Source organism: Scyliorhinus torazame, chromosome 21 (assembly GCF_047496885.1).
Source record: "Scyliorhinus torazame isolate Kashiwa2021f chromosome 21, sScyTor2.1, whole genome shotgun sequence".
NCBI lineage: Eukaryota > Metazoa > Chordata > Chondrichthyes > Carcharhiniformes > Scyliorhinidae > Scyliorhinus > Scyliorhinus torazame.
In genome coordinates, this window is record NC_092727.1 from 11,804,455 (window position 1) to 11,820,868 (window position 16,414).

At 48.3% G+C, this 16,414-nt stretch overlaps 1 protein-coding gene across 2 annotated transcripts in view; it reads left to right on the top strand.

The window, feature by feature from the left end:
* The window catches only part of abcg4a (ATP-binding cassette, sub-family G (WHITE), member 4a), a 164,418-nt gene that overhangs the window by 125,684 nt on the left and 22,320 nt on the right, over positions 1 to 16,414 (top strand). For both annotated transcript variants that reach the window (XM_072486505.1, XM_072486506.1), the window contains exons 6-8: positions 793 to 938; positions 5,207 to 5,330; positions 13,955 to 14,069. In XM_072486505.1, the coding sequence (XP_072342606.1) occupies positions 793 to 938; positions 5,207 to 5,330; positions 13,955 to 14,069 (385 nt within the window). The remainder of the gene's footprint in view (positions 1 to 792; positions 939 to 5,206; positions 5,331 to 13,954; positions 14,070 to 16,414) is intronic.

Genomic DNA, 16,414 nt, shown 5'->3' on the forward strand with positions numbered 1-16,414 from the left:
CAGCTAACATCAGAACTGCATCAAGCTGCCGAAGTCTCCCGAAAGAAGCAGCCATTTTTTGCCTTCGATGCACCTGAAGACTTGTTCTCAGGCGTGGCCACCATAACCTGGTTGTGGTAATTACTGACTGGATTTAGCTCATAAAGTTACTTAAAATTGGATGTTGTTTGGGAAAAGGGTTGCCTCAGAGTTCAGGTAAACACAGGTGGTTGGGTCCAAGGGATAGTTTCAAGTAGATTCTGTGAGTATAGTCATCAGTCTACTTAAGTGCCATAGTATATTCTAGTCTCTGGGCCGGTTTAGCTCAGTGAGCTAGACAGCTGGTTTATAATGCAGAATTAGGCCAGCAGCGCAGGTTCAATTCCCGTACAGGCTGACCCGAACAGGTGCCGGAATATGGTCACGGTAACTTCATACTTGTTGCAATAAAAGATTATTATTATTATTCTAGTCCTCCTTGTAGTGTGTGTTTGTCTTTTAAGTTAATAAATATCCTTTATTAGTTGTTCACACAACGACCGACTGCTCCTCACTGGGTTTCCAATTACCCTCCTGGGGTATGGGATACCTTCGCATTTAACGTGAGTGTGGCTTGTACCAAAATTGGATTGAGGGCTCTTGTCCCAGTGTTTTGAAAAACGTAATTCCTTGGGTCAAGGGAATTTGTGGCTTTTTAACTATAATGAGTGAGGAAAGCGTGGTTTGTAGCAGTACGATGGGCTACGTTTTGTATGATTCTGTCACCATTACTTATCTCCTACCTGGTTCTAACACTTTGCACCCTGCTTAAAGGTAAATGAGATTCTGACGGCTCTGGGACTCCTCGATTGTTCCAACACCCGCACTCTCTCACTGTCTGGCGGACAACGCAAGCGCCTAGCCATCGCTCTGGAGCTGGTCAACAATCCGCCCGTTATGTTCTTTGATGAGCCAACCAGGTAAGAGGAAGGGCATGTCCCAGAGGTAACTTTACCCACTGGCGCAATGGCCTAACTGAGTCTGCCCATTTGGCGTTTCATCCTGTGTTGGTTTGATCTACGGTTTGTGCTACATTCCCACTGGAGGCTGTAATAAAGAAGAGTCACCAACAGCACCTCCGATAACACCCAGCGCCACGTCCAAAAGTATTCCCCTGGGCCATTGGAGTTGCCGTGTAACCATGGTAATCCCAAAAGGCAGTGGTGCAGGGGATGATCAACCTTTTCTTCTGATTTCTTTCTTGATTAATAAGGGGATCAGGTGTTATGGGGAAAAGCAGGAGAACGGGAATGAGAAGAATATCAGCCATAATTGAATGGTGGGGCAGACTCGATGGGCCGAGTGGCCTAATTCTGCTCCTATGTCTTATCATAGAATTGGCAGTGCAGAAGGAGGCCATTCGGCCCATCGAGTCTGCACCGGCTCTTGGAAAGAGCACCCTACTTAAGCCCACACCTCCACCCTATCCCAGTAACCCCCACTTAACATTGTTTGGACACTTAGGGCGATTTAGCATGGCCAATCCACCTAACCCGCACATGTTTGGACTGTGGGAGGAAACCGGAGCACCCGGAGGAAACCCACGCAGACACGGGGAGAACGTGCAGACTCCGCACAGACAGTGACCCAGCCGGGAATCGAACCTGGGATCTTGGAGCTGTGAAGCAACTGTGCTAACCACTATGCTACCGTGCTGCCCTGATTGGCATTGAGCACAGTGTCACAGGGCAGGAGTGTTCGGCGATATCCCAGCGACAGATGATTAACAACAGCATACATTTCTATAGTGCCTTCAGAATTGCAAAACACCCTGAAGCACTTGGGGCGGCTCGATAGCACAGGGGCGGCAAGGTGGCACAGTGGTTAGCGCTGTTGCTTCACAGCTCCAAGTTCCCACGTTCAATTCCGACCTCGGTGACTGTCTGTGTGGAGTCTGCATCTTTCCACCGTGTGTGCGTGGGTTTCCTCCGGGTGCTCCGGTTTCCTCCCACAGTCCAAAGATGTGCAGATTGGGTGGATTGGCTATGCTAAATTGGTCTTAGTGTCCAAAAAAAAACAGGTTAGGTTGGGGGAGGGGGATAGGGTTCAGGTGTGGGCTTAAGTGGGGTGCCCCCACCAGGGGCTGGTGCAGACTCGATGGGCTGAATGTAAAGGCTCCTCTGCAGTGTAAATTCTCTGATTCTATGATAACATGAGCAACATAATTTGACATTGAGCCCCCTGAAGGGATTATTAGGGCAGATGACCAGATATTTGGTCAAAGGAGTCGGTTTTAAAGGGTGTCTGACAGGAAGAGATGGTTTCAGGAGGAAATTCCAGAGCTTGGGGCCTTGACAACTGCAGGCAAGGCCACCAGAGTAGGAGCCATTAAAATCGGGGATGTGGAAAAGGCCAGGATAGTAGGAGTGCAGGGAAATTGGAGAGTTATAGGGATAGAGGAGATTCAGAGATAAGGAGGGGATGAGGCAATGGAAGGATTCTTAAACAAGGATGAAATTAATGTCACAACTGCGTCGAAGGTGTTTCCCACACTGTGTCCTAAAAACCTGCTCCTGCAGAGCAGACAAGGAGGAACGGCGTCTCAGAGCAAAATTGTGAATGAGTCATCCGAGCTAATCTCTCTGTGGCCATCTGTCACTTTCCAATTTTTTTCTCTCTGGCTATTTTCAATGAAAATGGTTTGGACAAACAGCAAGGGCCACCATTGTACAGCACTGCGCACATGGAAGAGTATCCCGGGGAGAGCTGGGCAAAGGGGGAAATGCTGAATGGGAAAGACAGAAATGAATACACGCAAGAAAAATGAAACCACGGACAAACAAAGACGGGCTTTTGAGGAAGGAATATGAGATGCGAAGGGAGTGAATGCCAAAGAACAGGCTTCCCGGCCATTGAGAAATCCACTTGTGATGCCAGAGCCAAGAGTCTGATTGCAGCTTCCTGGAGTTGTGCCAAGCAGCCACCTCTTTACCTGACTACAGCTATGAAATTTCCTTCCTTCAGCTCTGCGTTGTTGACTCAAGCGAGCCCCCAGATTAAACTGGAGCCCCATTGATGCAGCATCTCACTGTCATTTTAGCAATGGCGAATTTGCAGGTCACAGACGAGCCAAAGAAGTGGGATGGCAGCTTCAGGCTCTCCCGTTGTCGGAGATTGATATTCACCAACTTACCATCAGAGGCTGAAATCTAATGCTTGAAGGCCGTTCTCAGTACATGCCGCGCTGCGCAGTAACATCATAGAATTTACAGTGCAGAAGGAGGCCATTCGGCCAATCGCATCTGCACCGGCCCTTGGAAATGGTACCCTACCTAAGCCCAAACCTCCACCCTATCCCCATAACACAGTAACCACACCTAACCTGTTTTGGACACTAAGGGCAATTCATCATGGTCAATCCCTCTAACCTGCACATCTTTGGACTGTGGGAGGAAACCGGAGCACCCGGAGGAAACCCACGCAGACACGGGGAGACCGTGCAGACTCTGCACAGACAGTGACCCAACCCAGGAATCGAACCTGCGACCCTGGAGCTGTGAAGCATCAGTGCTACCGTGCCACCCTAGCAAGAGTAGCAAGAGACAGCTCTCAGGTTCAATCATAAAATGAGCTTCTGTCCCACAGGCTCAGAGACAGTCTCCGATTTTAAATTGCGGGGGCGTAGTTTGGGAGAGGTGGTGGATGGTGGGGAGGGGTTGTTGACACAGGCATGATGCATGCGAGGCCTGAAGCCAGGGGCACAGCCAGGAGGAATGGAAGTGATGGGTCTGAGGATTTGGGGGTCCGACCAATCTCAATGGCATGGATTTTTTCCGACTCTCGGACAGATCCACTTCTGGGTCGACCAGCCGGAGCCCAAATGCAGTCGGCAGGGTGGCAGAAAACGGGGTACCCATGGGATGACCCCTGGGCAATCAGCTGTCGGAGTAGGTTGGGCAACTGCCAAGTGAAGACCTGGCATTTATCCACTGGGATGGAGGAAGAGAACGAAATAACCCGGTCAAAAGTTTAATTCAACAAAGCTCACAACAACTATCACACACAATTTGACCATGATCGACGTAAGGAGACATCAGGGTAGGTGACCAAACGTTTGGCCAAGAAGATGGGTTTGAAGGCGGAGGGAAAAGTAAAGAGTCGGGGAGGTTTAGAGAGGAAGTATCAGAGCTTAGGGCCCAAGTGACTGCAGGCAGGGCTGCTGTTTGTACATCCCCGCTTCCTACGTCCCAGCAACAGCCCAAGTTAGAATCTCTGCAATCTCGAAGGGGCTGGAGGAGGTTACTTACAGAGCCAGATCAGGGGCAGGGGCATGGAGGAATTTTGTACACCAGAATGGGAATTTTAAAATCGAGACATCAATGGAGCGAAAACCAGAGTAGGTCATCGAGCACAGAGAGTGATGCGTTGATGCGTGGGTGGGTGTTGGAGTGAGTAGCAAAACAGACAGCAGGGTTTGGGATGAGCTCAAGTTAAAGGAGTTTGCAAAAATAGACACTGTTTGCTTTCCCACATGTCAATCCTCTGTCCACACTTGACCTTCTCTGATCCTTTCTCCTTTGCTACCTGTGCTTAATTAGGGTCATGGGGAAATTGTATTGGTCCCCATGGGGGCAATGAATGCAGAGTTATCTTCTCCATTGTATCAGACACAAAGTCTGTTTGTATTGCATTTTCAGTTCTTTGCTTGGAAGGCTGCGAAACATGGTGACGTTTTTCGAGACCTGATCGAGCCACAACTAAGGTTGCTAACTCTGATTGGACTTATTCCCGGAGGCACGTTGTAGGACTTCCCAGTTTCTTACTCACCCAGTCAGACAACCGTTTTCCCATCTCCAACATGTTGCTAACCAATAAACATAAGAAATAAAATGCAAAGGGAACTCAACAATATGTGATACACTATTTAACAATATTCTGCTCTTGCATTAGCTCGTGGCAATAGCTTTTCATTCCCGGAGACTAAAGGATAACCAACAAGGGGGGGGAGAGTTGACAACCTAAACCCGACTGACCAAAAGGGAAGGGAAAGCTCACTGGAGAGCAAGAAGAGCAGTGGGAATAGTCCAAAGTTCCAACTTTGTCAGGCAGGCCGTGAATGGGCAATCAGCCACACACCACTACTCAAGGAGGTAGAAATGGTCATTGGGGTTTTATGGTGAGTGCCAGACAATATAGCTCTATTTACGATGTCTCCCTGTTTTTCTCTCCCTCCCTCCCTCTATCGCAGTGGTCTAGATAGTGCCTCCTGTTTCCAGGTCGTATCGCTGATGAAGTCACTTGCTCAGGGCGGGAGAACAATAATCTGCACCATCCATCAGCCCAGCGCCAAACTCTTTGAGATGTTTGACAAGGTACAATGTTTTCCTAATCCTCGATCAGTGCAGCAGAAACCAGTTTCTAATCGGCGAGATGTGCTTTGTGGCTACGTGGGTTGTGACTCCCGATCTAACGGGAAATGGGAGCAGGAGTCTACCGATGGACCTTCAAGCATGTTCTGCATCAAGAACATTTTATTCTATTTAATAATGGAATGTGTGCAGTGCTGGCAGAATCCCCTGAGAAAGTGGTGGCGAGACACGGCCTTGAACTGCTACAGTGGTGTAGATATACCCAAAGTGCTGGTAGAGAGGGAGATCTAGGATTTTTACCCAGAAACAGTGAAGGAATGCCGATAATACTCCCAAGTCAGGATGGGCGAGTGACTTGGAGGGGACCTTGAAACTGGTGGTGTTCATATTGGCGGCACGGTAGCACAGTGGTTAACACTGTTGCTTCTCAGTGTCTGGGACCCGGGTTTGATTCCCGGCTTGTGTCACTGTCTGTGTGGAGTCTGCACGTTCTCCCTGTGCTTGCGTGGCTTTCCTCCGGGTGCACCGGTTTCCTTCCACAAGTCTCGAAAGACGTGCTTGTTAGGTGAATTGGACATTCTGAATTCTCCCTCCGTGTACCCGAATAGGCGCCAGAGTGTTGCGACTAGGGGATTTTCACAGTAACTTCATTGCAGTGTTGATGTAAGCCTACTTGTGACAATAATAAAGATTATTATTACACGTCTGCTGCCCTTGGCCTTCTTGGTGGTAGAGTTCACAGCTTTGGATATGCTGGCGAAGGTGCCTTGGAGAGTTGCTGCTGTGCATCTTTTAGATGGTACACATGGCTGTCACTGAACATCGGTGGTGGGGGGCATGAATATTAAAGATATTGGGTGCGGTGCCGATCAAGTGGCCTGCTTTGTCCTGGACGGTGTTGAGCTATTTGAACTCAGAAACCTGGGGCGGGATTCTCCGACCCCCCGCCGGGTTGGAGAATCGCTGGGGGCTGGCGTGAATCCCGCCCCCGCCGTTTGCCAAGTTAAAGGAGTTTGCAAAAATAGACACTGTTTCCTTTCCCACATGTCAATCCTCTGTCCACACGTGACCTTCTCTGATCCTTTCTCCTTTGCTACCTGTGCTTAATTAGGGTCATGGGGAAATTGTATTGGTCCCCATTGGGGCAATGAATGCAGAGTTATCCAGCTACCCTGCACATCTTTGGGTTGTGGGGGTGAGACCCATGCAGACACAGGGAGAATGTGCAAACTCCACACGGACAGTGACCGGGGGCGGGGATCCAACCTGGGTCCTCGGCGCCGTGAGGCAACAGTGCTAACCACTGCGCCACCGAGCCGCCCCTCCTCCATTGGTTCCAATGGGCTTTGAAGATCACCGCACTTTCTGAAGAGCGTTCCCCGAGCCAACCTTTCATCTCTCAGCCAACACCACCAAAGCCGCTCAGGCCTTTCTTTATTCTGTTATGGGATCTTGCTATGCGCAAACCGGTTGCTGAATTTGCCAACATAACAACATATTTTAATGTAATTAACTGTGTGTGGTGGAATTTGAGCTGGGTCCCGGTAAATGTGATAAAAGTGGCTGGATAAACATCACTCTGTCTATCGCAGCCTCTCTGTTATCTCTACGCACCAATTCTCTGTAGCCAGAGAGTATCACACCCGCCTTATCAGCAGCATCCTGCCTCGTTCTTGCACCAAATTGACATACAACCCCGCAGAATCTCACAGTGACTCTGCAACAACAAGTAGCACTGCCCATCTCCGCAAAAATGGAAAATGAGTGAAGCAAAGACTTTTGCCGACGCAACTGCTGGTGGACAATCTAGTTACATTTTCCCTCCAGCTGTGCGCTTTCTTATTGAGAGGAATACAGTCCACTTAAAAAAAAACACACACAAACCTCTCAGTTAATAACATTTTTGGGAGAGCTCCTGAAGAATTTCAGATATGATGATGATGTTGGGGGTGGGGGTGGGGGGGGGGGGGGGGGGGGGGGGGGTGGGTGGGGGTGGGAGAGTGTAGCATGATCGGAGGGACGGGTGACATAAGCTTGACTGTTCCCATATCTCTCCACCACGGGATTGTCCTGACCTCATGTCTGACTCGGCTGTAGACTCATTTTTATAGAGATTGATCTCTTGCATTAGTCAGCGACTCGATTCTTGTTGTATCACGTGACTACCAGAATGGAAGTGGATACACCTTGGCCATTTTCTCGTTTAGTAATTTGTGTGCTCTGCACCGAATCATATCATTCATGACACATTTTATTGCTTATTTGTAGAGCAGAGGAGGGAAGAAGTTCTGTTAACAGAGTGCTGGATGTTAATGATTGGAAATGCCTTCCGTTTCAGGGTTTAGTGTCCTATCAGACACTCCCAGGGCAGGTACATCATGGGTTAAGAACAACAAAGAACAAAGAAAAGTACAGCACAGGAACAGGCCCTTCGGCCCTCCAAGCCCGTGCCGACCATGCTGCCCATCTAAACTAAAATCTTCTACACTTCCGGGGTCCGTATCCCTCTATTCCCATCCTATTCATGTATTTGTCAAGACGCCCCTTAAACGTCACTACCATCCCTGCTTCCACCACCTCCTCCGGCAGCGAGATCCAGGCACCTTACTGAAGTCCATATAGACAACATCCACTGCCCTACCTTCATCAATCATCTTTGTGACCTCACTGAAGTCCATAGAGACAACATCCACTGCCCTACCTGCATCAATCATCTTTGTGACCTCCTCGAAAAACTCTTAGCAAGTTAGTGAGACACGACCTCCCCTTCACAAAACCGTGCTGCCTCTCACTAATACGACCACCTGCTTCCAAATGGGAGTAGATCTCCCTCTACACTGTCTCCATCAAACACCCTCAGGGCAAGTACATCAAACATAGATTAACATAGAATTTACAGTGCAGAAGGAGGCCATTCGGCCCATCGAGACTGCACCGGCTCTTGGAAAGAGCACCCTTCCCAAGGTCAACACCTCCACCCGATCCCCATAACCCAGTAACCCTACCTAACACTAAGGGCAATTTATCATGGCCAATCCACCTAACCTGCACATCTTTGGACTGTGGGAGGAAACCGGAGCACCCGGCGGAAACCCACGCAGACACGGGGAGGACGTGCAGACTCCGCACAGACAGTGACCCAAGCCGGGAATCGAACCTGGGACCCTGGAGCTGGGAAGCAATTGTGCTATCCACAATGCTACCGTGCTGCCCCCAAGGAATGGAAAAAGCTCCCTCTGCACTGTTCTGCACTGTTGCTGGGTCAAAATCCTAGAACTCTCTTCTCCAAGGCAATTAGTGGTGGGCAGTAAAAGATGACCTCGCCAGCGATGCACATATCCCATGAATGAATTTTAAAAAGTCACTGGCCCAGCAGACAATTCCACAGCAGGTACAGCGTGAGTTAGATACAAAGTTAAACACCCACTAAACTGTCCCAAAACACACATAGCAGGTACAGCACAGGTTAAATAGAATCATAGTTTAGAAGAAGGCCATTTGGCCCATCGAGTCTGCACAGACCCTCTGAAAGAGCACCCTATCGAGGATCACTGCCCCGCACTTCCGTAACACCACATAACCTTTGGACACGGAAGGGCAATTTTATCATGGACTATCCTCCTAACCCGCACACTTTTGGATTGTGGGAGGAAACCAGAGCACCCGGAGGAAAACCCACACAGACACGGGGAGAAATTGCAAAGTCGCTAAGGTGGGATTCGAACCCGGGTCCCTGGAGCTGATACAGCATTGCTAACCATTGTGCCACTGTGCTGCCCTGGATATAAATTTCTTTCTGCACTTCCATCAAACACTCCCAGGACAAGTAATGCACGGGGTTAGATACAGAGTAAAGCTCCCTCAACACTGTCCCCATCAAACACTCCCAGGACAGGTACAGCACGGGGTTAGATACAGAGTAAAGCTCCCTCTACACTGTCCCCATCAAACACTCCCAGGACAGGTACAGCACGGGGTTAGATACAGAGTAAAGCTCCCTCGACACTGTCCCCATCAAACACTCCCAGGACAGGTACAGCACGGGGTTAGATACAGAGTAAAGCTCCCTCGACACTGTCCCCATCAAACACTCCCAGGACAGATACAGCACGGGGTTAGATACAGAGTAAAGCTCCCTCTACACTGTCCCCATCAAACACTCCCAGGACAAGTACAGCACGGGGTTAGATACAGAGTAAAGCTCCCTATACACTGTCCCCATCAAACACTCCCAGGACAGGTACAGCACGGGGTTAGATACAGAGTAAAGCTCCCTACACACAGTCCCCATCAAACACTCCCAGGACAGATACAGCACGTGGTTAGATACAGAGTAAAGCTCCCTATACACTGTCCCCATCAAACACTCCCAGGACAGATACAGCACGGGGTTAGATTCAGAGTAAAGCTCCCTCTACACTGTCCCCATCAAACACTCCCAGGACAGGTACAGCACGGGGTTAGATACAGAGTAAAGCTCCCTACACACAGTCCCCATCAAACACTCCCAGGACAGATACAGCACGGGGTTAGATACAGAGTAAAGCTCCCTCTGCACTGTCCCCATCAAATACTCCCAGGACAGATACAGCACGGGGTTAGATTCAGAGTAAAGCTCCCTCTACACTGTCCCCATCAAACACTCCCAGGACAGAAACAGCATGGGGTTAGATTCAGAGTAAAGCTCCCTCTACACTGTCCCCATCAAACACTCCCAGGACAGGTACAGCACGGGGTTAGATACAGAGTAAAGCTCCCTACACACAGTCCCCATCAAACACTCCCAGGACAGATACAGCACGTGGTTAGATACAGAGTAAAGCTCCCTATACACTGTCCCCATCAAACACTCCCAGGACAGATACAGCACGGGGTTAGATTCAGAGTAAAGCTCCCTCTACACTGTCCCCATCAAACACTCCCAGGACAGGTACAGCACGGGGTTAGATACAGAGTAAAGCTCCCTACACACAGTCCCCATCAAACACTCCCAGGACAGATACAGCACGGGGTTAGATACAGAGTAAAGCTCCCTCTGCACTGTCCCCATCAAATACTCCCAGGACAGATACAGCACGGGGTTAGATTCAGAGTAAAGCTCCCTCTACACTGTCCCCATCAAACACTCCCAGGACAGAAACAGCATGGGGTTAGATTCAGAGTAAAGCTCCCTCTACACTGTCCCCATCAAACACTCCCAGGACAGATACAGCACGGGGTTAGATACAGAGTAAAGCTCCCTCTGCACTGTCCCCATCAAATACTCCCAGGACAGGTACAGCACGGGGTTAGATACAGAGTAAAGCTCCCTCTACACTGTCCCCATCAAACACTCCCAGGACAGGTACAGCACGGGGTTAGATACAGAGTAAAGCTCCCTCTACACTGTCCCCATCAAACACTCCCAGGACAGGTACAGCACGGGGGTACATAAATATTGAACGACAGATTTTAAATCACTCTCCAATCTTCACTAAGTTCCAACATAGCTTGCTTGCTGAGAAGTGTTAAGGAGGGGACGGGGGGATGAAGGGGATAGGAAACAGGGGTGGAGTCTCTCACACCCTGTCACATGTCTTGACAAGTAGCCGGGAGCAGCAGTGGTCCCGGGCTTAGGGTGGGACAGCGGCTGTCCATGTTTGAACACAGCCTGTGCTCAGTATTTTCAGCGTAGGTTTTCATCTAGGACAAGTAAACTGACCTCTGAGTTCTATATTTAAAGAGGATCACCTCAGCTATAGCCCAGACCCGAGTCCAAAGGATTTCTCAGCATCTGCCTCAAGTAAAATACATTTCAGGTAATGGAGAGACAATGACCCCAGCAGCTCAATCATAGACTGTAGTCTTGACTGCCACCTTCTGTCATGATATGGCATTGCAGCTCATCAAATATTGATCAGAGTTCGAAGTTTCATTCCCTCTCGTTTCTGTTCTTTCCAAAATTAAAGCCTCCCCCCCCCCCCCCCCCCCCCCCGGCGCGGGTTTTCTGTTGAAGGAATGCAAATATGTTTTTTTCAAGTACTGGTTGTTCAGGAGTTGTGTATGATAAGACTCTTAGGAGCATAGGGACTGGGTTCAGGTGGAGCAGAGGCTGAAGGAAGGGACAACAGTTTGCTCCACTCTCAGACGATGAAGGGAGTTTGAGAATTAGAATAAAGACCTCAATTAAAGATCTCTGCCCTAAATTGCTAAGACCAGGCCCGAGGGTGTCATGTACGGTTTTGGTCGCCTGACGGAAGGAGGAATGTACATGCCTTTGAAACAGTTTGGAGAAGATTCACTCGGCTGATTCCTGGAATGAGGGATTGTCTTCAGGAGAAGGATTGAGCAGGGTGGACCTACACAGCTGAGAAGAATGAGATCTGACTGAAACATATAAGATTCTGAGGGGACTTGATAGGATGGATGCTGAGAGGAGTTTTCTTCTCATGGGAGGGGGGGGGGGCATTTGAAACTAGAGGGAACAGTTTAAAAATAAAGAGATGCCCAAGTAAGAGAGAGCTGAGGAGGAATTCCTTCTTTCAGAGGGTCATTAATGTTTGGAATTCTTAGGCAGTGGGATTTGGGTCATTGAGTATATTCAAGGTTGAGTTAGACAGATTTTTTATCAGCAAGGGAGTCAAGGGATAGGCAGGAAAGTGGAGTTGAGGCGACAACCCGATTAGCCGGAATCTTATGGAATGGTGAAGCAGGCTCGAGGGGCCGAATGACCTAATTCTGCTCTATTTCTTATGTTCTGAAATGGCTGACTTCTTATCCCGAGGCTGTGACCCATAGGTTCCAGACCGGTGGTGGGCAACTTGTGTCCCCGTCTGGGTTCTGAATGTAGCCCACCAGACATTTTGCTGACTGTGGCCCACACGCAGGTTTTCCACATTCTGTTGATTTCCATTCAAAGAACAATGCAGCACAGGAACAGGCCCTTTGGCCCTCCAAGCCCATACCGGTCATGACCCAGTCTTGGCCAATACCCTCAGCACCTCTTTGTATCCCTCTAGACCCATCCTATCCATGTAATTGTCAAGATGCCTTTTGAACGCCGTTAATGTATCTGCTACCACAACCTCCCCTGGCAACGCGTTCCAGGCACTCACCACCCTCTGTGTAAAAAAAACCTGCCTCGCACATCTCCTCTAAATGTTGCCCCAAGGACCTTAAACCTATGCCCCCTGGTGACTGACTCCTCCACACTGGGAAAGAGTGCCTGCCCATCCACTCTGTTTATGCCCCTCATAATTTTGTAGGCCTCTATCAGGTCACCCCTCAACCTTCTAATGAAAACAGTCCGAGTCTATTCAGCCTCTCCGCATAGCTAACACCCTCCAGACCAGGCAACATCCTGGTAAACCTCCTCTGCACCCTCTCCAAAGCCTCCACATCCTTCTGGTAGTGTGGTGACCAGAATTGTGCATAGTTTTTTTTTTTCGTGCCGGTGTGACTGAAGCGACGTGCACGTAAAGCAAGGGCCAGTGAAGTGAGCTAGCCCGATTTCAGTCTTGCGGCCCACTCAGGTGAAGCAGGGCCACTCACTGGCCTGGGTTTCCCATCGCTATGCTAGACTGTCCATCCAGCGGACACAAGCTCTCAACATCTACCCGTTCCACCCTTCTAAGTCTTATATACATTTCAATAAGATCGTTTCCTCAGGGCAGCCCTGTCACCCCAGGAATCAATCTAGTGAACCTTAGTTACGCTCCCTGTAAAGCAAATAAATCTTCCTCTGGTAAAGAGAACACAACTGTGTACAGTAGTCCAGCTGTGATCAGACCAAAGTTCAGAATTCCCTTACTCTTACAATCCAATCCATGCGTTGCCAAAATGGGTTATTTAGCACTTGCCTTGTACTCTAAGATTCAACATCTTCCACCTTCAGCTTGCTGATCATTGTCCATTGATCAGGAATCTTGAAAAAAAGCAGGGGAAAGGGGAGTGGGTTTGAAAATGTAGGACAAGATGACAGGCATTTGACGGATATAATAATGGCAATCTGCCTTTGGTGGTTGAAGGAGGACTGTTGGTCAAGGCATCAGCAGAGCTCCCCAGTTGTCTTCCAAGTTGGCCATGGCGTCTTTGGAAGCTCATCTCAAGAGGTAGACAAATGTTGTTTTTAACATGACGTGCAAAAGCCCTCTGACAGTGCAGCACTCTCTCAGCACTGCAGTACGGCGTCAGCCTGGGTGTTGAGCTCGTGTCCTTGAGTAGGACTTGAACCCACAGTATTCCTTAAGCAGAGGAGAGAGTGTTGAGCCAACTAGGCAAAGCCGCGCACACCAAATAGCAAAGTAAAGAATAGTATAGCTTGGCGACTGGGCCAGTGGTTAATTGAAATGAACAGTGTCAGACAATTGAATCAATGTTAGTTGTGTGCGTTGAGCCAACACTGGGTTTATGATTATTGCTTCATTCTAGCATCAGAAACTAATTCCATGAAGTTAATCATCCTATAAGCACTATATTATGTCATCTATTTAAACAAATAACATACAGTCGTCAGCAGAAAGAATAAAACGGCGCAAAAAATAATTGATGTTTTCAATCTGGTTAGTTTGGGTTTTTTTAAACAGCACTTCCAAGTTTAGAAGAGCCTTTAACACATTTTAATTTGAATCTCCTTTCTCTTCTCACAGCTGTTCATCGTGAGTCAAGGACAGTGCATCTACAAAGGAAGCGTTCCCAGTCTCATTCCCTATCTTAAAGGACTGGGATTGCATTGCCCAACCTATCACAACCCTGCTGACTTTAGTAAGTGACAAAGTCAATCCTCTATTAACACGCTTCGACCACGGGGTCGAGATCCCGTTGAGTAGATTGAGTGGGAAAGATACGGGGCTATGGGGAGAGAGGTGGATAGTGGGATTAATTGGATAGCATTACCAAGGAGTTGGCACAGGTATAATGGGCCAAATGGCCTGCAGCTGTGCTGGGTCCTTCTGTGGCTAAAGTGAGCCCGGATGGGAAGCCGGATGCTGCAACTGGGCTCAGCACAACGTATGAAAAACAAATCTCTTATTCCTCCCTGCTCGAGTGCATGTGTGTCAACATCGGCTGAGACCAGGATTATGTGATGAATATAGAAATTGTTATATATTGTATTTGATGTTTGTGGCAGTAATGTTATTAAAAAACCCTGTTTTAAAATACAAAAAACTGTAATTAAGGTGTCATAAAAGGTGTGGTAACCGTTTCTTTTTTTGTTTACATGAAGAAGGCTAATGGGATATTGTTTTGATAGCTGGAGATTCCCTGGAGAGTAGACCATTTGTGAATAATTTCTCCGAGCTAAGCAGGTCATGGAACATCTTAGTGGGATACAGATGATGTAATTTACGGGAGGAACCAGGTCTGCCTGTAGTTTCAGTTTTGCCAAATGCTGTTAGGTTGAGCTGAAGGGTCTGGCAAGACAGAAGTGAACTGGATCTGCTCTTGAAAGGGTCTCTCTCCAAAAGGTCTACACAGATATAAGCAAGTAACTGTTTTGTTAACTTTATTTGTAAGTGGCATTTGAACTGTATTGAGTTGCTTGGTTGGAGTATTTATAGTGAAGGTGTAAGGCATAAGTAAAAGGTTTTTTAAAAAGGTAAGAACTGTTTAACAGATCATTGTAAAGCTATTTTATTTGATGTTAATGTGCTTAATTTCATGTTTAAATCGAAGTTTGTTTTAACGTAAAAGGTACATACTGGCCAGAGCCTCCACTCCTGGGTTGAAGTATCCTTTCCTCACAGTTTTATATATTGCAAATAATTGGGGTCTAGTCCAGTCTCCCAACAATTAGTGGTGATGAATATTTGGTGACATGAACCGTCGAAGCTCGTGCGTGAAGAGCGACTTCGCCGGAATGAGGGTTCCAGAGGGCTTCCGCTGTACCAGTGGAACTGCACTCTGGACTCAACAAGACACAAGGGGAAATTTCATAGAATTTACAGTGCAGAAGGAGGCCATTCGGCCCATCGAGTCTGCACTGGCTCTTGGAAAGAGCATCCTACCAAAGGACCACACCTCCACCCTATCCCCATAACCCAGTAACCCCACCCAACACTAAGGGCAATTTTGGACACTAAGGGCAACTTATCATGGCCAATCCACCTAACCTGCACATCTTTGGACTGTGGGAGGAAACCGGAGCACCCGGAGTAAACCCACGCACACACGGGGAGGATGTGCAGACTCCGCACAGACAGTGACCCAAGCCGGGAATCGAACCTGGGACCCAGGAGCTGTGAAGCAATTGTGCTATCCACAATGCTACCGTGCTGCCCTATGTGGAATGTCTCTGACCAAATTCCCCACCCAGGAGTTGCCATTTTGTTTCAGTGGTTCCCTCTTATTCTACGACTGGTCTCAAGGTGAGAGAAATTAGATGGAAGAAAAAAAAGACAAATAATGGAAAATAAGCAAGATTATTCGATAATTATTAGAAACTCTAACTGCACCAGAAAAACTCCCCAATTAAATTCTGCTGCCTGTTTAATGCTAGTTCGATACATTTGGGCTGCTTTTGGTGCTAATTCTGTGACTATATAGCAAGTGCAATGGTAGCATGGGCAGCACAGTAGCAGAGTGATTAGCACAATTGCTTCACAGCCCCAGGGTCCCAGGTTCGATTCCCGGCTTGGGTCACTGTCTGTGCTTAGTCTGCACGTCCTCCCTGTGTGTTCGTGGGTTTCCTCCGGGTGCTCCGGTTTCCTCCCATAGTCCAAAGATGTGCAGGTTAGGTGGACTGGCCATGCTAAATTGCCCTTAGTGTCCAAAATTGCCCTTCGTGTTGGGTGGGGTAACTGGGTTATGGGGATAGGGTGGAGGTGTGCGGTTGGGAAGGGTGCTCTTTCCAAGAGCCGGTGCAGACTCGATGGACCGAATGGCCTTCTGCACTGTAAATTCTATGAATGTATGAATTTATGAAACTTAGCGTTGTGATCAATCTTGTTGCAGATTTGTTGAGCATTTACTCTTCTGGTACTGGATTAATGGGTAGCCCACGGAACTGTTGGGAACTTTTGGTTCAGTGCGTATTAGTTTAGTGATAATGACTCATTTGCTTGTCATGTGTATTAACCGTACTGTGAGTGGTAGTTTATTGAGCTGGT